Source organism: Parasteatoda tepidariorum, chromosome 2, assembly GCF_043381705.1.
Source record: "Parasteatoda tepidariorum isolate YZ-2023 chromosome 2, CAS_Ptep_4.0, whole genome shotgun sequence".
NCBI classification, from domain to species: domain Eukaryota; kingdom Metazoa; phylum Arthropoda; class Arachnida; order Araneae; family Theridiidae; genus Parasteatoda; species Parasteatoda tepidariorum.
Genome location: NC_092205.1, coordinates 28,639,684 through 28,663,615, shown reverse-complemented (window position 1 = coordinate 28,663,615; position 23,932 = coordinate 28,639,684). Strand labels below are relative to the sequence as shown.

Below are 23,932 nucleotides of genomic sequence, written 5' to 3'. Positions count from 1 at the left end.
ACATTTTTAAAATGCATATTTAATGTAACCTAATAAAAAGATGCGTTTATTATTATTTACAGCTTCTTATTATTCTGAGTTTACTATGTTGAATAAATGAATAAATTGTTACAGGCAAAATAATTATTCCACAAACGTATTTTTTGATGTTATATTATTATGTGTCTGATTCGATAGGCTTTATCAAAATTGAAAGCACGCGTTTGATTTTCATGAATCTAAAAAATTGCAATTTTTTTCTATTTTCTAATTTTAAAATATATAGTATAGTTTTTTTTAGAGTTATCTATTCGAAGAAAACATCCTTACAAAAGATTTTTCCGACGTTGAAATGTTATTTTAACTTTTTAAGTGAAAAATGTTTAGAGTATATTTTCAATATGGATTCTTGAGATTAAAGTTTTATTTTTCCCTTCACTAAAACTATTTTAAATAAATCCTGAGGAATGCTGTTATTTAAAAAGGAATCTGAAATTTATTTTACTTATTTTTTCTGGAAAATGTGCACATTATTTTCGGTCTAATTGTTTAAAATAGATCCTGCCGATTTAAATTGCTTTGTGTCAAATTTATCAAAAATTGCTTGTAAAAGGAATTATTCTCATATACTATTCTTCTGACATGCCACAATTGTTCGAACACTTAAGAGTAAGCATAGAACACTCATAGAATATTTTGCATTTTAACGTCTCTCAAATGATATTAATTTTGAATTATGCACAAATAAACGCTTATAAAAACTTCATGTTTAAGCAATATCATATGCATAATTTAATCAAGATATTAAATAACATTTAAAATATTTTCCAAGTGACCAAGTGCTTGTCACCCTATAACGAATTTTTTATATGCTTATTTTGTTCAATTTCGTCATTTTTGGAATCTTTTAAAATGTTTATCTTCTGGATTTCGTCTTTTTTTTTAAAAAAAAAAGGTTGTAAAAAAAGATTTATTTCTGTGCAAACAATTTGCTCTTCCCTGTGCCTGTTTTTTAGAAGAACTCGTATTAGTAAATCCTGTGAAATAACTTATTTTAAACATGCCTTTAACTATGCACTATTCCATTTTTAATTGTAAGTTACATTTCTATACATTTAAACGTATCACATTGACTCTCACTCCCAATTTCTCAGTTGTTTATTATGTATGTTTAAGATTGCATTAAACAGCAGTTTGGACGAGACCAATAAAAACATTTTCAGCATCTCGGGTTCATTATAGCGCGATTAGACTGTATTTAAAGGCCGGGATAGCCTGGTTGGTAGTAGGACGTTGGGCTCATGTTCGTGAAAATCCTCGAATATTAAATAGTGACTGGGGTCCACTTAATCTGTCGGTGTCGCAAAGTTCTTCAAGTTACCATAACAAATCAATACCTCTGGGGGTACTGAATTGGAGATTGATTGTTTTCTGGTAGAAGTCGAAATTAAGATCTGGTGGGATTACGAATGAAGTAGGAATGGATTCTCGCTGTGGCTGAGGTCATATTCTTGGCCATAGATGGAGCTACTGAAAAACAAGAAACGCAACATCTGTTTGTAAAATTCGCTTGATTTCAAGCAGGCTTGCTGATTGTTTGGTGGCATGAGTAACAACAACAGTCTGTATTTTTTTTTTGATTAATTGTAACTATAGGTTTTTGTAGTTAATTTACGTCGCACTAGAGCTGCACAATGGGCCATAGGCGGCGGTGAGGGAAAAATCCCTGAGGATGATCCGAACACATGCCAACGCAATTTTGGTCCTCTGCAGAGGGGATTGCACTCCCTTTTCGGTAGCTCGACGACCTGCACGTGAAGTCGAGCACTTTACGGCAGAACAGTTTAACGAGGAACGATACCGCATACCCTCAGTACCTGCGCAGAATAATCCAAGTGGTCACCCACCCGCACACTGACCGCAGCAAGTGATGCTTGGCTTCGGTGATGTGCGGGGAACCGCGTCTTAACGATCAGTCCACTGCGGGACTATAACTATAGGATGATAAAGAATGATCCAACTTAATTGAATGTTCGTTTACGAAATGAAAGAAAAATACCACTTCATATCATAAATGTTTTTTTTTATTAATGACAAATATCAACACAAATGAAACATATATTATATGGGCACCAGGCCACACATCATGTCATGGTTTGGCGAAACACAGGTCGCATATTACATAGCTATGAAATGGAACAACCACAAATGAATTTATATACACATGATATATATATAGTATATGGCTTTTTAATATTCGATATGATACTAATAAAACATCAGAGTTTTTTTAAACATAATGTGTTCATGAATGCTATTTATCGTACATCAATAAAATGACACACAACATAGCTCAGAGGATTTTAAATCCGTAATTGACAGCAGAATTCACTGTTGTCGTGGTGAACTATCTACAGTTTGTTTTTCCTATATGCTAAGAATTTTCTGAAAATAAAATTGTTAAATTTGGAACTAAATTTTTTGAAAGTAATTAATGGAATATTCGAACTACTGAAAGACAGCGTAGCGTAGCATAAAGCAATTTATTCTCGTACAATTGTTTTTAGGTATTTTATCTACAACAACAATTTGGAAATGCAATATGACTATTCCTTCTACTTAATGGTGCATTACAAATTGCGACTTTGTAAAGATCGGAGAAAACTGCTCGATCAAGACTAAATTATATTGCTTTGCAAGAGATAGAGAATTGCAAGGATCCAGTTCAGTTGAAAACAAAAGATTACTCATTTAATATTCGAAAATCTAGTTAACTTGGTCCTTACTGTAAATTTAAAAAAGATGTGAAATAGAATTTGATGTAGTGAAACATTTTTATGGCACTTTCCTTTCTTAGGGATATGCTGATTTACATTATATGCGACATATTTCGTATAACTTGCAAATCTCAATGATTATTTGTACTATTACAAATCTAATGCACAGTAAACAAAAGAAAAAAAACTACGAAACAGCGTAAATAACTTTCGTTCTAATGACTGGATTTGCACGAACTAGGACTTCTTAATTGCTGGAGTATATTTTAAGTTACAAAATCAGATACAAAAGCAAAATTAACTTAATTTATTTAGGTAACTTAACTTAAAATGACATCTGCACTGATTAATTAGCATATTTAAGGTCCCCCTCGTGAACCATTAAGTGTGATTCTTTTTTCTGAAAATCCAAACTTTGGAATAAAAGTTATTTAGAGTGTCTCTTTCTTTCTATTTTGAGTATTTAGTGCACAGACAATAGTTTGCACTTAATGCGTGAACTAAAAACTTCTAAACTTCTGTTTAAATTGAATGAAGAAGTTTTGCACATTCTTATTTTTCAGTTGCTTGATTTTCTGTCTGTGTTAAGGAACTTATTCTACTCAGTTTAAACAAAAGTCTGCTTTAATCTCTAGTTCATAGAAGGCGGTCCGTAGAATACAGTAATGCAGGTTTTCTATTGTGCAAAGTTTATAGGCAAAATTTCAGACAAATGTTCGAATCTCAATGCTATTTTAATATCTATCAAGTATAAAAGAGATTTTATCCATTCGAAGTAATACCGCGTTAATAGACAATAAGACGTTATAGACAATAATGACATTATTAATGCGTCACATTTCAACAACAAAAAAGTAACGATATTTTTTTATAATGTTCAATTTTTATTGTATAAGATACCTGTTCCCCGACACGGAGCTTTTGGCAGCCGCTCCAAATTGTTTTGATGATGCTGTTCGTAAACAAAATGAATAGTTTAATCGGTTGTCATCTTTAGAGTAGAGTGGATATATTTTTTCCTTCTCTTTAATGACTTTTTTTAAATAAGCTTTTCATTTTGATACAAGTTATTTTCCATACTGCTCCAACAATATATTTTGGGACATTTTTTCATCAAAGTAAAAATTCATATCAAATATATATTTAGAAATTAAGAATTTGATTGATGCATTTAAAGTAGAACGATTAAACTACATTTAGTAGGAATGTTCCTTAAGTTTGAAAAAATCGTGAATTGTATTTTATTATTCTCTAAGAGTTTAACTTTTGTTATCTGAAGTTTAATTTTCTGAGAGAAATATTTAAATTAATGAAGAAATTAATAATCAATTAAAAATAATGACGTCATGTTGAAACTATGAATAGAACAAATCGAAAACCCAACAGTTAAACTACTAGCGACCGTTAACCGCTAAACGACGAACTCTTCAAAAGTTGAAAAAAATTTGAAGCTGGCTCCAAAAAGCACATTACTTTTTCGGTTATACAAATACCATCAAGCATAATCATAGAAAAATAGGCTGTGGGCCGAATGCTCAAAATCAAAAATTAGTCTAAATATTTATATTCTGTCAACACAGTCTGGATTTTAAAAACAATTAACCACATATGGTGTACTCTATTAAAAAACTTTCGCGGCTTTTTATTTTTATATGCGGCTTTTTATTTTACCGTATGCGTGCAGTGGGTAAGCTCTTCAATAATTCCTAATTTGTAAGTTTAACCAACCAATTGATCTAGATATTTGTATGTAATAACATTTTTCGGTTGATTTTGATGCTTAAATAGTTGAGTCCAACTTTTTTTTTCATAGATGCACTCACAAGGCATGAATGTAACTTTAAAATTTATTTTAAGTGTGATGTAAAATGAGCATTTCTATTAGATAATTGGTCGCTCACGTAATGAAATATTATTAAAAATAGTTGGTATTTTTTTTTTAAGAATAATGTGATACTTCAAAACTTCAGAAGTATTATGACGCAGTTTTTATTAATTAAAAAAAGTTCATTCGAATGAATACGAACGAAAGGATAAATGGCTTCGGCCCATAGTCTATAATGCATTGTATTTCACTCGATTCATCAAAATAAATAAAAATGATACGAAAACAGATGAGTTGTGTTAGTAGAGATAATTGTTCTCGTAGGATTCATCCATCGCACAAAAATTGTCGGTGCACTGCAGAGATTCGTCGCATGGACAGACGTGCGTGTATATCTCGTACACTTCTACGGGTTCGCCATTCGGATAGTACAGGGTACGATTCTCAGGCGGGTTGTCATCCCTGCAGTAATCCTCCACTTGACCCAGAGGCATACACTGCGCCATGCTGTATCGCATCATACCTGAAATAACAACAGACGATTTTTTATTGAAATGGCAAACGACTTTAAAAAAATTTTAATGTTCTAAAACTCTGAATATCATTTACTATTCTGTGTTCAGCCTATTCTGCCACCGATACCGAATGTCAATTTTTTTCAACCTATCGTATAATCGCCTTGGTCAAATACTATATTATTATTATATCCCTGTACTATTCAGCTGAATTAATATTTTTTTTCCTTCGGTTTATAGAATAATTCATTTATAACGTTTAAATGATATAATTTTGGTTAGACTTCATTTCATCTGTAAATTACTAATATGGAGCTCATAATTCAGATTCCCAAAATGAAAAAAAAATTAAAAATATTTTTGACCTAAATTATTGTGATCAATAAAGAAAAGGAGATAAAAAATAAGGAGAAATTTAAAGGAAACATTTTAAGGAGGAAAGAAATGGGTCGTGTTTAAAATTTTTAAGCTTCCAGTGAGATTTCAAAATGGTCACAAACATTTGTTTAAGTTTTTTAAATTTAAGATTAATATTAAATTTTAAGGTCAAAAATTGAACTTTCAGCCTTAATATCTATCAGTGTTGTTGCATTTGTGCACTAGAATTCATGATTCAATGTTTTTGAATTCATAAAAAAACTAATAACCTTCATAAAAACGTTTTCAACTCATCACCCAACTACAGCCGAGCACCTAGCCCGTTTTCCAGAACTTTATATTTTAATGGCCATGGTCATAATGCCAGGTCATTTTGACCCTGGTCAAACGACGTGAACGAAGCTTGAGCTGGTATCTCTCTCTCTAAACTTTCACACTACTATTATTTAGTCGGCTCCTACTACTGTTACTGTTCTGACAGCTATCAGGATTGAATTCACGATCTCAATCTCTCCAACCGAGGATTGAACGACGCCTTAAAGCTGTTTTCAGAAGGCTTCATCGTAATATCAAATGATGTTTTTTGCGAATTATATGCTACTTTTATAAGTGCTGGGAGTTTGCAAATGTTACTCACGACTGTTTAGTCAAGTTTAACCTATCTAAAGCCAGCTCTGTCTATGCTTATTTTGAAACTAGCACAAGATGTCAATATGGAGGAAAGCCTCAGTTTTGTGAAAATGAAAAGTGTTTGTGATCTAATTTTTTAATATTTAAAAACTTACTCATATGCTGCATTATTTGGTCTCATAAAAATTTGGTAAAACTGAGAATAAGGCAGTGATTAAAATTAATTTCAGCTAGGTGGAAAAATATCACCAAATTGGCGACTTTTATAAAAGTTTAATAACTTTATAATATTTAAGTTACTTATCTTTTTCAAAGCCCAGATAATTAATTCTTCACGATAAGATTATATATATACTTTACAATCATCGCAGTGCAGGGCGGCACTTAAACTTTGGCTTTTTTATTTTCCTTGGCGACGGAGCTTCAAAAAACAGCGAAACAAACTGACTGCAGGACGCTTAAAAGTATTCTCCATTGAGTTATGCTTTTTTCGCCGTTGAAAAGCGAAGTGAGACGTTCCTATCTTATAATCATTTATTAAAGTTGAATACCCATCTATTTTAAAACCGTTCATAAACAAGACACGCGTCATTATCATCTCGAAGCTATGCATGGCATCTCTTTACCTATTCATTCCGCTTTCTCGTTCACACAGAACTCCCCCTTCCCGAACAGAAAATAAATCTCTAGTTGGTGGAACTGAACATGTGGTCGTGTCAGCCCCTTCCATCAAAATCCTTCTTCTCTTATTACACACACATTGATCGACAAACTATTCTTAATCGCCAAGTTTCTAACGATACACCCGCCAATTAATGAGTTTTCTCTCTCTTTAATGAAGTTATCGCTCTAAGAATAATTATCCCCTATTTGCGAAAGAATGAAACAGAGAGGATAATTAATAATTCAAAGGGGCCGCTTGCTTGCTTTTAAGAGGATCCCTTCCAGAAAATATATTTTTTGGACGACGCCCATAAAATCGAGAAGATTTTCGAAAGTGGATCAAAAGAGAGAGGGTGCATTGACGATCTCACGAAAAGCAATTAAGTCAAAAGATGAGCTGTTTGTGCAAAATGAAAACTACTGTTTCGGGTGATAATGATTCTGTACTTATTCATTAAAGCACATATTTAGTTGGTTTAGTTTTTAATGTACTTCACTCATAACGATGCATCAACAAAAGTAAGTCACTTCACATAAAAAGAATACTGTTAGAGGCACGTTCCATAGAAATTTAATTAAATGAGATTTTTTGTTGATAATTTGAAACGAAACTGAAAATTTTACGTTAAGAACAAAAAGGTCTTTTTTTTAAAATTTTTTTAACGATTAGGAAAAGAGGGAATTGTTTTTATACTATGAATTCGTAAGGGATTCACAATAAATTTCGTATGGGGACACTTTCAAATATCTCGCTTAAGTTTAAATACTATGGATTGCTTCATGAAACTATAGACAATTGAGATCAACGAAAATGAAAGCAAACAAAATTTGCTTTTAGAGAAAGGAAATTATGAGAGAAAGAAACTAAAATTAATATTTAAATTTATTTTTTGAAACTTAAATAGTTCATACGTGTCTTTTGGTTAAAAAAAACGAGTAAAAGAGGAAATGATGTTGTGGCTCGCTCCATTTTCACACAAACGATTAAAAAAATAATTAAACAAAACTTACCAAGTACACAGCACTCCCCTGGACCACAATCTGCTTGAGATCGGCATTCTGACGTTGCCAATGTATAACTGCTCACCTGAAAATAATAAAGATTAACAATCAATTAAGCAAATTATATCGTTTCAAAATAATACAATAGAGGATGCTGTAAAATTATAGCAACTTATTCATTTGTATATAATTTCATTACACAAAATTATGTCTAGAAAATAGCAATGTTGTTGTTGCTAATTCCCATCTGCTGGCTGTCAATAAATCAGTTCACATTTAGGAAGTCCGAAGCTAAAAGGGGAGAGGAATGAATGTCGCTCCAGTTCAGCCCTAAACAGTTCAAGATGTGCTCAGGTGATGCCTGGTTTTGTTGGCATTTGGGGAAAAGAGGAAAAATCTGTTGATTAGCAGAAAATGTGAGGCTTTTCGGGTGTCCACTGGTCTGTCGGGATAAGCAAGTGTTGGTCTGCCTGTCACCAAGAAGAGATAGAGAGAGTCCTGGTCTTTTTGCTCTATACCAGAAGTGAATAGGTGGAAACAGCCACTTTTGTTTATTCTGGGGCTTTTGCCTTGCGAAAGGTTCAAGGTATGTAAGCTCTGAGTTGGAGGGGACTGGATGGTCCAGTCCCTTCTTAACAAGAGTGTCAACCAATCGTTTCCGTGGATATCAACGTGGGACGGGATTCGTTGAAAGTAGACTTCATCCTGCTGGGAAATAAACTTTACTGTTTGTAACATCGAAAAACTGGTTTTATCTCCAATGAGAGCCCAATTTTTGAGGTGTTGAATTGAACTACGGCAGTCAGATAGTATCCAAGTATTTCCAAAGTGCCCTTCACTCAAGATTTTCTTTAGTCCCCTGTCGATTGCAATTAGTTTGCTTCGAAAGACGGAACAAGAATCGGGGTTGCGTTGATGAAGAGTGTAGTTCTCTCGAGGTGTTTCAATAAACACTCCACTGCCTATCTGTCTATCCATTTTACTGCCATCAGAGTATATTTTGAAGTCGTTTGGAGGGATTTTATTGATGATTTCCAGGGACAATTGTCTGAGGAAGTCAGGCACGCAGTCTTTCTTATCAAGCATGGTAGGGAGGCTTTCATGGAAACTAACATTGGAAAGATCCAAGCAAGTACTGAGATTGCAGTGAAGATAATGAGGTTCAATATTTTCAGCAATTAACAGTTGTAATTTAACATGACTAAAAGTACTGTTTTTCTTTAGCCTTTGATTGCAGGTTCAATTATTTAGATAAATAGTAGTTAAATTGCCTTGGTCTAAACTGGAAAGTTTATAAAAATATTTCACAAAATTAGCCTGCCTTCTAAAGTTAAGAGGTTGCAGATCTGATTCGTAAAGGACGATCTCTGAAGGACAGCAATATAAAGAAAATAGCAATACATATCCTTAATAACAATCCTTCGGAGAGACGTATCAAAACGATGGTTATGCAAGCGTGTTGAGAAATATTCATTAATTTTTCATACATTTTTCATGTAACTACCTGAGTAAGAAGTGCTTTAGAAAATTCTAAATTTTTGTGTGACATAGGGCAAGGTTGGTCTAAAAATTCAATAAGCTCTGTAGTACTTTTTTTCCATTTGAAAATAAAATGAAGTGTGGGTAATTAATTTCGAACAGCTATTTCTGGACAGTGAGAAAATTTCTACTAGAATGCTCATTCTCTATTCCACAAGATTCTGAAATGAGCCAAAACTTTAAAGGTTTTCATACACGTACTAGTTGATTTTGATCACATATGTTATTCCCCTAAAATACCCCAAGGTTCTTTTAAATTCACGCAAATCCTACTCCTCTAACAGGACACTTGTAATGGGTCAAGCTACCAGCTTGTCAGTTGGCTTGTGAGTTATTTTGAATTATAATCTTTTTTTATGGGAATCTTCTTATAAAATAAATCATAGATTGAGGCCTCCTTGTAGCTCGTGTTATTATCACGGTTATTATCGTGTTATTATTAGGCAGTTATTATCACAGAACTTATCACCGAAATTAAGCATTACCGGCATCAATAATAGTTTGATGATTTTTTATGACGATCTGAAACGGAATAGTACAGTTAAATCTCGACTCTCAAATCAGCATTATAAAATACTGTCTAAAAAATAACTGAAAATAATAAATAACTGAAAATAATAAATAAATAAACTAAAAATAATAAATACATAAACTAAAAATAATAAATAAAGAGTACAAAAAGATTTAAAGTTACGTACTAACTGTCAATTAAGCCGAGTCGATAATGTATATGTGAGCTATTCACGGCACTTATTAATCAACTTTATAAAGCGGAAAATTTGAAAATGCGATGAAATTATGTAAATTTTTGTCTATTACAAATTCGTAAGAAAATGAGCTGTTTTGGGATGTTAGTTACGCTTCCCCCTTCTTGAAGAATAAGCACAATAGACAATTTCTTGAGTGTGGTAAATTTTGAATATCATGACTTGCCCTCGACCAGTGACTGTAACCAGTTAATCTTTATTTAGAATGAGGTGGACTTCTAAGAATGCATTTTTCTTAATTTAAGAGCGTTCAGCCGCCGAAAAAGGACAACAAATAATAATAAATAATAAAAATATGCGAACTATTATTTTTTTTATTAATTTGGTCTGTATACGTCTTTCAGTTTTATGAATGATTTCGTAGAGTTGATCTTGGTGCTTTACTTTTTTCAACCCGATCATTTTATGTTTGATTCAAAAAAAAATTAAGTTCTTCTATTCAGTTGCACTGACATATTTAAAGGTATATTTAGAGATATTTTGCGTTTTTATCATTCTTAAAAACACCCATTTCAAAGTCAGATAACTTTAGTTTCGTTAAGTTAAGTGAAGAGCATAAAAAAAACACACAAAGAATTTATCTTTTTATTTAAAACATGAAAATAATTTATCGAAACAATCAAAGATATAAAAGCATATTTACATATTTTTTGTTTGTTTTTTAAATGCATCGTTCATAATGTACGACGCAGTCGCCTTTACTTATACACCAAAACATAATCTTTGTCAATTCGAAGTCAATTTTCCACGAGAGTTCTTTAAAAAGTTTCTTTGAAATACAAATTGAATAAAATATGTTTCACGGCAAATTGAACACAAAATCAAAGTTAAGTTGACACAAGAATGAAAATACCGATGAATTTTTGAAAATTTGCCAACTTCAATTACCTTTGTTTAGATATCAAAGAGAATGGCACTGCCTGAGAGTGATTTTTGAAAAAAGGAATGGATTTTTGTTTGAATTTAGTTTTTTTTCTCGAAGTATTATTTGTTGACTGAAGAAAAGAGAACTGGCATCAAAGTTTTTTAATACATTTATTGATATGACAAATAAAATAAGTTTTTTGAAATGTTATTTCATTTTAAAACAGGCACTTATTGATTGATGACTGGAAGACAGTTCTTCGAAATTCGAGTCTCTAATGCTTTGATGTAGATGGGACACCGGTGTGCCTTTAATATAATTTTTTCTGGTTCTCTAATTATAAGCAAAAATACGTTTTGGTATTTCTTAATTAAAAAAAAAGAATAATAGTTACTAAAATAACCGGTCAGATTATTAGATCGGCATATCTAACGGTTAGATATGTTAGATCGGTATTATATTTGTACTAAAATATGAAATTCATGAAAAGTAGTTTGAATTTTTTTCATTCATATTCAAAAATTTATCATTAAGTGATTTTATATATTAAAAGAATTGTAATTGTGAATAACTGTTTCTCTTACATCAGCAAATAAGTGCAAAATTAAAAAATTATTGTTTGGAAGTGAGCCGTGTTTGGAAGATTTTACCTTTTACGCTTAATTTATCATTAATTGATTTTATATATTAAAAAGAATTGTAATTGTGAATAACTGTTTCTCTTAAATCAGCAAATAAATGCAAAATTAAAAAATTATTCTTTGGAAGTGAGCCGTGTTAGGAAGATTTTTCCTTTTACGTAGAAGAAGACATACCTATCCTAACCATAAATTATTGAAATGGGAAATATAATATTTTCACTTGCTTTGACCTAAATTAATGCATAATCATGAAAAAGTTTGAAAAATATGTTTAATAAAAATTGTGCGTCAAAGAGTTCAAAGAGAGACTACTCTGGTAAATATTCCTTACAATCCGAATCTCAGTTTGTTTGTTTTTGTTTTGAGTGAATTCTTATTTTAAAAAAACAAGGATTCCTGCGGTATATATATTTTAAGTTGAAGTTGACTCTCATTCCTTAAATAGAGTTTTGCCTACCTATTTTAAATTTAGGTTTGGCCTTACAAACAAAAATCACATATTCCTGAACTGCGAACTATATTTTGAATTATTTTGCTCACGTGAACTCTTTGTTGCTGTCGTAGGCAAGTGAACTTTTAAGTGAAGTTAATTAGATTATATGTAGGCTATCTAAACATTGGTTACAAATCTTGACTGTCTCCCTCATATGTATGAAAATATATTTTCAGATTATACCGTAAACCGAAAATAAAGCCATAATGGATGAACGTATTCTTTGATTTGATTTGCTAATGTATTTAATTTCTGTCTGTCTATCTCAGGTGAACTTTTTAGTACAGTTAATCAGATTATACGTGGGCTACCTAAAAATTGGTAGCGAATCTTGACTAACTCACTAATGTGCATGGAATTATATTTTCAGATTATACCATAAATTAAAAGCCCTTGGAGTGGTTGAGCAATAGTCTTTGCTATGATGCGCTAATATGTTTAATTTCTGTCAATCTAAATGGAACATTAAAATCTGTTTAAATTTTTGAAAATAAATGTTACATTCGAACTAACGGGGTAAGAAAAAGTGAATGATTAAAAAAACAAAAAAACAACTGTCTTTCGTAGCATTCCGAAACGTTATTTAAATTTCAATTTATGTAGACAAAATTGCTCAATGCGATTCTAATTTAGTTGTTTTTAACAAGATAAAATTTTTCGCACTGAAGGAAAGAAAAAAAAAGCTAACTTCAAAGTGTTACTGGTATTTGAAAATTCAAGGCAAGACGGGGAAATGTAAAAAAATGGGAGTGTGTCTGACAAACAAATCGCCTGCGCTTTTACCCGAGAGATTCGAAAGTTCTCGAAGTTTTCGATTTATTTATTTCTTCTTCCGAAATGGGGTTTATTTTTCCACTTGCACAGTGACAGTGAAAAAAGTGAAAAAAATATAAGGCTGTCAATTTGTTTTTTCGAGGTTGTTAGTTATAGGCCACCTTTATAAAAATAAAGCAGATGTATTTTATTCAAAGTAAATTTTTAAGAAACATAAAAAAATTGGTTGATTTACATATTATTTATTAAGAACACGCTTAGCAATGCAAATAAAATATTTTGCAATTCCTTCTGGGGTATAGTAGAACATCACATTGAATTATTTGTCTCGCTATTTTAAATATTTGTTTGAGCACAGAACAAAATATATACTTAGAAATTCAATTTCACTATGTTTTAAAATTGAATCAATTTATTATTGGAAGTATATGTTAATAACTGATTATACTGCGTAAGATTAAAAATTATCTGTGTTTAGGGTTCAGTTCATCGTCCTACATCATCATCAGTATCATTTGGTTCATCATTATTGATTGGTCGAATCATCATACTGGAATCCTTTTACTCCAATGAACTGATTAGAATCATTTGAATTACATTGATGATTCGATTTACCTATTTCAACTTTCATAACAGTTAGTGTTTTTACACTGTAAAAAAATTAATACTCAAATTTCACGAAACTTTCTTCACTTTTGACGAAACCGCGTATTCTTGTACATGCTCCGAGTGAATATTTCGTTAAAGTGACGAAATAAAACTCGCCACCTCCTCGAGGAAGGGAATTTCGTCAAAAGAAAAGAAAGATTTCTCCATTCTAGTTTCGATCATCTAGTTTTCATTCTAGTTTCGTCATTCCAGTTAGCAATTACCCACAATACAAGGCGATGAGGTTCCGAGTAGAGGAAACGTTTTCGTCATATAATTGAGACTTCGCGTTTCATCGCAAATCACGCAATTTCGTGACGAAATGATTCGCAAAATTAACGAAATACATCTCAATTATTGCTGAATCGTCAAAAGTGAGTGCTTATTTCTGAGAGTGTATATTAAGCAATAATATGAATTTGTGGCAGTTTAGTCTTGAAATAACAGTTCAATGGAGTATTTCTTTGCCCTCCTGAGACGGTGACCATGGAGATAGAGAGATACAGATGGTCGAAAACGAAAGTTGGTGCTTTGAAAGTTTCAGAAATTGCATAAATATGGAAAGTTTCTTTTTTGTTATAGTTTTGTAACTTCTTGGATTAGTTTGCTTTCCTGAACTTTTGTGAAAGAATCCATTCCGTCCATTTTGCCATAAATAGCATTAATTTCGTGGATGTAGTCTAATATTCGAAGATGTAGCTCACACTAGTCAAACATTGAGGAATATTCCTCTTTGTGAAGAATGCTTTAAATAAAGCTAACCTGAATTAACATTACATTTGGAGAGGAAAGACGCGAAATTAATCTATCGCTAATCCATGATCAGTTAGCGACTTAGGTCATTTCTGTGCAGCCGGGTGCAACATACAAATAAGGCAACCATTTGTTAGGATTTTGACTTACACTGCAAAAAATTTGGGAAATTCAGACTGTAAACTGTCTTTTACAGTTCAACGATACAAGGAAATTAGAACTCAGCTTCATTAGAAGATGAGCTTTTTCCAAGTCTGATTTGACATCATGACTGATTTTTTGAAAGTTTCTGTTCATTTGTTTCTAGAACCATAATAATAATGTTGGCAGGATGATCTGAGGGAAAGAAAACTCCGAGTTTGAAGCATGTTTTTCTGTATGGAATCTTTGTTATGGTTGAATACACCATAAAAAAAAATCGCATTAAATTACGTTATAAAGTATTTGGGTGCATTATCCGTAAAATCCATTTTTATCGTAAAGGGGTATATCACAATTTCTACAGTAGTATTTATTTAAATAAAGTGATTCGGTGATTTTACGGTAATTATTACTGTGAAAACGGTATATCAAATTTTTGTACCGTAACATGCTTCGGCAAAAATGGATTTTATGGTAAAATTTCCCAGCACCCTGAGTTCCAGTACTTTTTAACTTAATTTGATTTAAAATTTTTTTTACAGTGAACACATTCCCCTGTGCATGTTTCCATTTTTTATATCGTAAATTTTTATGATAAAGAGTATTGGCACCTTGAGTGCCTTGTCTCTGTAAATTTACTTTTTTTTCTTAGTTTAACAACAGAGTGAATTGCCTGTATCAAAAGAGAGTTATCCTTTCGGAGCCAGCCCAGTTTCCTCGAAAATTTATGCATTATTATAGCATTATTTATGCATTATTGTCATTAGAGCATTCAGAGTATTTAAAAAGGGGACTTACTTGAGAGAAACAGCATACTAGCATAGCAGCGAGGAATGCATACATATGAACAGGAGTGCCCATGTTGAAACTTAATGTGATAATTTTCTGAAAAAAGAAAACAATTGTAAGCATTTTCAGATATATTAAATCAGAAATTTTATCAGCTATTCATTAAAGCAAATCAAATCAACGATAATGAACAGTTTTATTATTAGAAATGCATTTTAGTCAGTTATAATTCGAGAGGAATAGAAAAAATTCAATATTTTTCATATCGTTTATTTTAGCGTAAATCTATAGGCTAAAATAAATTGCACTGGTTTACGTAGGTCAGCTTCAAATGCATTGTAAGTGCAGGTGAATTTGATATAATTTATCGTATTAAATAAATAGTATATTGTTCAAACACCGTTAAAATGTCTTTTTCGTGTTAGCAATAATGAACTGAAAATTGAAATACCGAATGAATGAGCAATTATAAGCAACGTACATGGTACCACAAATTTCTGAATGACAATTTTTTCCGCATGGGCAACCAAGAGCTGAAACATATTGAACTGTAAACTGGGCAGAAAGGAAAAATCAAAAGCGAGCAGTTAATATAAACTAACTGTTCTATATTTATGCTATAATTATTAAGTTACACAGGTTCAATATTAACTTAGAGCTATATTGCAGCTTTAATGATGCTACTTCAAAGCATTAATAATCTGTGCTGCTGTTTCCGCATGAACTTGCGTCCTATCGGCAGTTTATCGCCGCAGTCACGTTGCTACTTCAATGCCGGAGAGAGATGCGTTTTACAAACAAAGATCGACTTTTATTTTTTCATACGTTATTTTGGTTTAATTCATTCCACCAGCTTATATTACAATATACAGACACTATGAGTTTATGCAAGAATAATGAATAAGTTGTGTAATCAAAAGTTGAAATTTATAATTTTGTTTACATGGAATCTTAATGTATATGCATATGACAGGATGCTAAGTTTCAGAACTACATTTTAAAACAGAGCATACACACAAATTTGAAAAAAATACAAAAATACAATGATCTTGTGAAGTAATTTAGAAGTGCGAAGCAATCCGAAAGGAGCTGCGAAAGTAACTCCGGGGTTGTTGAGTGCAGCGAATAGTGGGTAAGTCACATTAATATAAATAACAAATTATTAAGAAATTTGGTTGGCATTTCATACATATGTTTACAGTATTTAAAGGACTTACATTGTAACTATTACTTATTAAACTGAAATACAAGTTAAATTTCAAAATATCTCTCACTTTATGGAACAATACCTATCAGCCTTCCATGTTAGGGTTCGCAAATTAATTTTCGTTTTTGAACTCACTACAATGATTGTCTTTTCATATGATTTTCGTGTGTAACTTCATAAAAAGGTACTAAACTTTTGTGCTCAGCGTACTGAGGTGAGACTGGTAACCAAGCAAAATTTTTATTTATTAAAAAAAAGTGGGTCACCTTGTTGAGATGGAATGATTCCTTTAAACTAAACTAAATATATAAATTGCTGATCTTTAAAAACTATTATATTACATATTTATTATCTCACGCCTTTTAACACTAGATTGTCCAAGGAAATCATTTTGACTGCTTTTTAATTTCAATTAGAAAAACAATGATGACACAATTTCTTAGAATTTTATGACTTTTTGTACAACAAATAATTTTTTTTTATTGTTAATATTTTCTAATAACTTGCTATATAACTGAAAATAATATCAAAAATATTAAAAAATAATTTTAAACAAATTTCTTTATACATCAGTTATTCTTTCACAATGCAGTCATTTTGACTGCTTTCGGACAATATAAGTATTTTGGTCTTTCTAGTGTTAAATCTGAGTTAGGTGTGAAATTTAAAATAGCTTCTTTCTTTTCGTGTGTAAGAAAATGAACAAATTATTTCAATATAATATTCTCATGACAAGACTTTTTCTTAAAAGAAAAATACTCACTATTTTAGTCACCACTCTGTTTTCATTATGCATGGCGCACAGTGTGCAAAAAATAAATTAATAAATGGACCACCCTGAATAACTTTTTGATCTAATGATTGGATCTTCACGTTCTAGGACTTAATTTAAATGATTCGAAGGGGTTGTCTCAAATATCCTAATTAATTATCTCAGGCAATATTTTAAGTTACAAAATCAGACACAAAAACGTACTTTCTATAAATAAACTTACTTTTTCTTCGACGGATTCGGATCTCTAACCTTTAAAGTAAGGGTGGTCGTTACAATCTGGAAAATATGGTACCAATAGTTAGGCCAGGAAAGCGATCCAAAGTTTAAACTCCGTACAATTGCAAAAATATGATTTATTTAAAATTTGATTTCTAAGGAACTATTCGACAGATTTTGCTCAAATTTTGTATATTGCCAAGTAAAGTTACATTCTTTAAAATTACATAGAAAATTGAATTACCTTACAATTCAAAAGAATTTTTGACTACTGTAAAATAAAATAATAAAAATAATAAGTATTTAATAAAATTGATATTTTGCATGGATGCATCTTTGCATCAACCAATTTTACAATGTATAAAATTTTTTTTCAATTCGCTTAAAAAGTTCTCGCGATATGGCGAAACATGCAGAAAATAAAATTAACATTAAGGGGTCCAAACTTTGGACTGCTCTCCTAGACAAACTATGGGGACCATATTTTCTAGATTGCGATTACCCCCTATAGTTTGAGGGTCAGAAATTCGAATCCATCAAAAACAAGCATGTTTGTTCAGAAAAGCTATTATTTTGAGTCTGATTTCGTAACTTAAAACCACGTCTGCGCTAATTATTTAGCACATTTGAAAACACTCCCTTGAACCATTAAGAACAAGTCCTAGAACATGAAGATCAGATCATTAGATCAAAGGTTATTCAGGATGGCCCGTTTTTTGCGCTCTGAGCAAACTGAGTTAATATGATATAATAATACAGACTACAGCTAACTACTGTTTTGCTTAAAACAAATCTATGAAATACAGCAACTTATAACCCTTAAATGTATGCACAGAACTAGTTAAATACGAATTAAATTTATTCTAGATGTAAAAGGTTGAAATATTTATCGATATCGGTCGCTTCATTCCACCCCGAAGAATGTTCTGCTCAAATCAATTTTGATAAGTGTTTGGGACATAATTTCTCGATTAATATTTAATACTTTTGCAGACCAATAAAAGGGAGGTCTCTTCAATCTTGAGAGAGGTGTCCCTTATTGGACAGTGTATCCAGGGGGCTATATCCGGGACATAATGAAGGAGTGCCATCTCTAATTTAGAATATTGTCATCCACTAGTCAATGTATTGAAGGAAATGTCGCCATCGTATTAAAGACAGCTTCGTATCCCTACTTCTTTATTGGAACGGAATATTAGATTTTGGCGAGAACGACTTTTAAGGGCAGTTCTGAAATGGGGAGAGTATAACACAGGTTAAGAATTTAAACTCTAACAAAACAATCAAGTTTGCATTTAATTCACTGTAAAAATTTTGAATAAAGTTGTAATTTGGTCAAGTGACATAAATTTGTGTCATTGCAAAACAATTTTTCTTAAATACTTTTGAATCATTATTTTTTTTTCTACCTAAAGAGTCTATTTTGAACATCAATGATGTTAACGAAGTTTTTTTTTTAAATTTTTTCAATTTTTAAAAAAAAATATTAACAGCGTCTTAATGCTAATAAATAAAAAAATATGAGTATAAAATTTAAATATGACGATTATTTGATAATATCTTAAACAAATGAATTGATAAGTTATATTTGACTGTGAGAAAGTGTTTTTAAAAAAGCAATTGAGTTTTTTTTTATGCATGTCCAAAAAATTAACGCCCCATTATTTTAACAAAAAGTAAAGTAAACTGAGAAAAAAAAGGTACGGTCTAAATCATGATATGGGAATATGGTTAAATTTACCGTGTTTCTAGCAATATGGGAGCACCAAAAAGCTCGGTAGTTTTTACCAATGTGCTTTGGTTATGATTTTGGTAAAATTAACAATTAAATATGCTTTTATAATCTGTGATAAAGTTTTGTAAATTCGTTAAAATTTGGCAAGTTAATCATGCGATATCTTAAAACATGGCATAAAAAACCATTTATTCGTTTAAATTTACTTTTCAAGCCTAATCAGTCGAAAAACCAAAATTAAAATTTATAAGACTCTTATTCTACCTGTATTGCTCTATGCAAGTGAAGCATGGACACTAAACACAGACACTCAGCGTACTCTTGGTGTTTTTGAAAGGAAGATTCTTAGAAATATTTTTGGCCCAGTACAGGAAAGAGGCTGTTGGCGAATCAGATACAACTTTGAATTTAATTTAATATTTTGTCCTAAGACGTTTACATTCTGCAGAAAACAACAGGATTTCTTGAAATAATTCTGTTAAATCTATGTAGTTTATGTTATTAATAATTTCAAGAAGCCAGGAAAATGACAACACAAAAACCTACTCATCTTGAAACATTTTTTGAAATAGATTTTGAACCAGAAATTTGGTTCTTTATTCATGCAACAAGACATGCTCTTATAGGAGGGTATCTAATCAATCTATTAACATAAGATATTGATTGCTGGCTCTATTTATTTTGGTTATAAACCACTAAATAAAAGTAGCCAGGAAAATTACTGATTTTCTTGGGACAAGCAAATTATTGACAGAAAATATTATTTTAAACGAAGTTTTTGTAAATAATACGCTCTGCGTATATTCTAAAAACGCTTACACCGGTTGAGATAAAAAAAAATTGGATATTGAGAAATTTATGGGAAGTTTTGAAGCTAGTTATTACTGGAAACATTGTTTGGGACATACCAAGAAAATTACATTTTGAAGTTCAATTAAATTTTTTAACTATACAAAACAGTCAATACTAGTGCAAAGTCATTTTAAAAAACTAACAGCAATGCAATTTATTAATTTTCTTTTAAAAAAAGTTATTTTAGTATTATGGTATTAGATCTTGGAGCAAGGGACAGTGAATTGTCATATTTCGTGAGGATCACCCATATACCGAAATTTTTATGGCAATAATTGCTGTAAAATCAATTAATCAGTCTTATAAAATACATATTTCTGTAAAAATTATGATATAGTAAAGTAAAAATGGAATTTCTGATGATGCACTAAAGAAGTCCATACTTTATATCTTAATTTGATCCGGAATTTTCTTACAATTGAAAAAAATATATTTTTATTTACAGTACACTTTTCATCATTATAAATATATGTCTTACACAATTTTGATCTTACAAAATGGCGATAATGATAGTTTTAGCATGTTTTGATATCGTAATGATTTTTTCTAGTAAATTTCATTTCAAGAAGCAGCTAATTTTATTTATGGCTGTCACTGTGTTATAAGGTAAACGTATATTCAATAACTTTTTCTTATCTTTGAACTAATATTACGCTGAATGTCATTACTATTAGAACAAAACTGTAGGCCTACATAAATGAAAAAAGCAAATAACAAAAAAACAGAAGCATTCAATTTGCCTTGAGAAGTTATTAGTTTGTCAAGTCGATATAATTTCAGTCATAAAATGGTTCAACAATTTCTAAAAAAAGGATGATTTAGTATTTAAAACGTGAATGAATTAAAGTATTTTAAATAAAGTTTAATCCAATTGCCTTAAAAAGTTATACGCTCAAATAATGACATTTACAATTGCTTTATTCGCATCAATATGAGTCGTATAAGTTTGCAAAAGAAAGTAATTTTTCAAAACTAGTACACAACATAGATGCATGTCGGTGTTTAGCTTTAATACACAAACAAGGTTCGTGCCGTTAGAATATTTCGAGTAAACGAAATGCAGCTAAACATTTACTCAACTCGAGAAAAACGCAAAGCATTTCGGGAAGAGTGCCTTCTGAATCGCCGAGATAAGAAATTTTCGTGAGAACATCACATTAGCATTTGATGCAGGAAAGGCGAATTTCTCCTTTAATACGAATGTTCATAAATTAGTATTTTAACGCTAAATTATGAAGAGTAGAAAAAAAAATAGGTATTCTGCTTCATTTGTAAATTTTAAGTAATGTAAAAGAAGAAATATTTAAGTACTTTCCGCTTAATGAAGCTGTATTAAATGCGAACGGAGTTAGATTAATGTGTGCATTTGTAAACCTAAACAATACTACAACTTGCTCTTTACTTACGGGATTTAAAATAATGGTCCTTCTAGGAATCATTGATACTAATAACTTATTCGGAGTGTGCTATACACATTGGATGTAGAGTGTGTTATTTTGAACAAAGTCGCTGTACAATTTCACTAGATAACTAGCGATTATTAACTAGTTAGTCATATAAAAAGCTTTTTTTAACTTATAGAATACTGTGTTTATATATATACAATGAATAAAATCACCTTGAATAACTTTTGATCCAATGATCGCATCTTCACGTACTAGGATTCAATCTGGGTGTGGACCTCAAATTTGCTAATTATTTAGTACAGATGATATTTTAAGTAACGAAATCAAACACAAAAACGCACTTTTTCTGATTAAACAAACGTACCTTTTTTTCCACGAATTTCTGCCACTTAAAAAAACACAATCTAAGCAATATGGTCCTAATAGTTTGTTCAGGAGATCGGTTCAAAGTTTGGACTCCTTAATATTAATTTTACTTCTTTCGTATTTCGTCATAGCTCGAGAATTTTTTAAGTACATTGAAAAATTCTTGCATACAGTTATAAAACGTGTTTATCCATTGATAATCCAAGCGAAAAATATTTTTTAATAAGTATTTTTTATTTTTTGTTATTTTATTTAATAGTAAGGCATACAAATTTGTACGTCATTTTAAGCCTGTTACTTTATTGGCAAAATACAAAATGTGAAGGCAAATGGTCGAATAGTTCCGCATACTGAGAAAGAGGGTGCATATTTCAAATTCAAGCTCTCAGGAACAATAAGATTGACTTTGTTCAAATTTTGGGTTTTGCCATGTAAAATTATATTCTTTAAAATGATGTTAAAAATTTTATACCTTACAAAGCAGACATTTTTCGACTGTTATTAAATAAAAAATATATAAAATAGTAACTGACTTCAAAACAATATTTTTTGCTTCAAATTATCTTTTGGATTTGTCTATTTGGATAGACAGTGTTTATAACTGTGCGCTGCAAAAACGTTTCAATTCACTTAAAAAGTTTTAGAGAAATGACAAAATACACAAAAAATGAAATTAACATAAGGGGGTTCAAATTTTCGACAGTTCTCCTGACCAAACTATTAGGACCCTATTGCCCAGATTGCGACTAACATCTATATTTTGAGGGTCAGATATCTAAGTCGAAGAAAAGGTATGTTTTTTTTTTATTATTATTATTATTCAGAGAAAGTGCGCTTTTGTGTTTAATTTCACAACTTAAAATATCGTCTGAACTAATTAATTAGGAGGTCATTCCCTCAAACTATTAATGTTTTTAACAGTGCAGAATAAAGCAATATTTAATTATCAAACTTCTTTTTAGTTTTTCTAATAATTTTTTTTTTCAAAATATACTGTCGTATTTTAGGAAAATGTGTGTTTATAGTTACTAAACAGACATTTTTGCGAAAATTTATTACCAATGGCCATAAACTTATGTATAATTTACTGCATTGTATAAATAGTAAAAATAAGAAAAAACCTCAGAATAATAATAGCTATTATCAATCAGCGTTATATTAATTATAAAAACTTACCTCTGAAATCGAGTTTAATTTATAACGCATAAGCACCACACCAACTAATTTAAGTGTTCATGACACTCCAACTTTGAAGACGTTTACATCAGCAGCCAGTTGGGAAAGGTATATGGCTTTTAAATTTTTTATTCACAGCGACGTCAAAAGCCGGGGTTGAGGACGGAATGTACGATACCAAATAGTGCACTGACCTCTCTTTTATGAATCGCCGAGGATGAGAAAGTGAAAGCCCTCTTGTGGTTTTTTTGCGAGAAGGACAACTTCACCTGAGAAGGTCAAACAAGGGTCCGGCCTTCACACCTCATCTGAGGTTCGAAACTTTAGAGAGCGTACCCAACCAAACAGTATACGTTTCACCCAACACGTCGTTCGCAATGTGTAAGCAGAGAAAGTGTTTTGCAAATAAAAGTCAATCTGAGTACGTGATTGGCATTAAGAAATGGGAATGAGGTGTCTGTCTTTGCACGGACATTCAGAGGTATTGGATGAGTCATTGTTTAAGCAAGATGAACTTTTAAAATCATTGCTTTTTTGCGGTTTTCCCCGTCTGACGTCTCGACGGGGAAATATTTCAAAATAGACGATTGCAACTCTTTGCGAGAGAAAAAAAAATTCCTGAATCTCGAAATTTCATTTATTTTATTGAGAAAAAAAAAGAGAGTAAGAGAGGTAAGGAATGCTGCTTGTACGCCAAATCTTTTCACTTTTTCATTAAGTATCAATTCTAATTTCATTTTATGCTCCTAGGAGCTCTGACACTTTAAGATTTTTATGGGAGACGAAAAACTTTCTATATTTTTCACAGGCTAGCTTAGCTTTCCTCAATTACCCTTCTCAAAATCTAAAAAAATGCAAAAATTATAAGCCTTTCCAAAAAATTTTACGGCTTCAGAGATCATTTAATAATTATTTTAACCTACTTAAATGCAAATTACTATAATGTGATTGTGCACACCTGGCCTTGATATGGGTCAGTCATTATGTTTTCGACAGTTTTTCTCTAAGAAATTGTATAAT

At 31.1% G+C, this 23,932-nt stretch overlaps 1 protein-coding gene across 3 annotated transcripts in view; it reads right to left on the bottom strand.

Moving 5' to 3' along the window:
* Positions 1 to 2,041: 2,041 nt before the first annotated feature.
* LOC107449631 (astakine) overlaps positions 2,042 to 23,932 on the bottom strand; it is a 103,230-nt gene continuing 81,339 nt past the window's right edge. For 2 of the 3 annotated variants that reach the window (XM_043044034.2, XM_043044033.2), the window contains exons 3-5: positions 15,189 to 15,275; positions 7,779 to 7,854; positions 2,042 to 5,104 (exon numbers count right to left, since the gene is read on the bottom strand). In XM_043044034.2, coding sequence (XP_042899968.1) covers positions 4,881 to 5,104; positions 7,779 to 7,854; positions 15,189 to 15,251 — 363 coding nt within the window. In that variant the 5' untranslated portion in view covers positions 15,252 to 15,275 and the 3' untranslated portion in view covers positions 2,042 to 4,880. Of the gene's footprint in view, positions 5,105 to 7,778; positions 7,855 to 15,188; positions 15,276 to 22,912; positions 23,301 to 23,932 lie in introns of those variants that run through there. The other variant, XM_043044032.2, reaches the window with a different exon arrangement.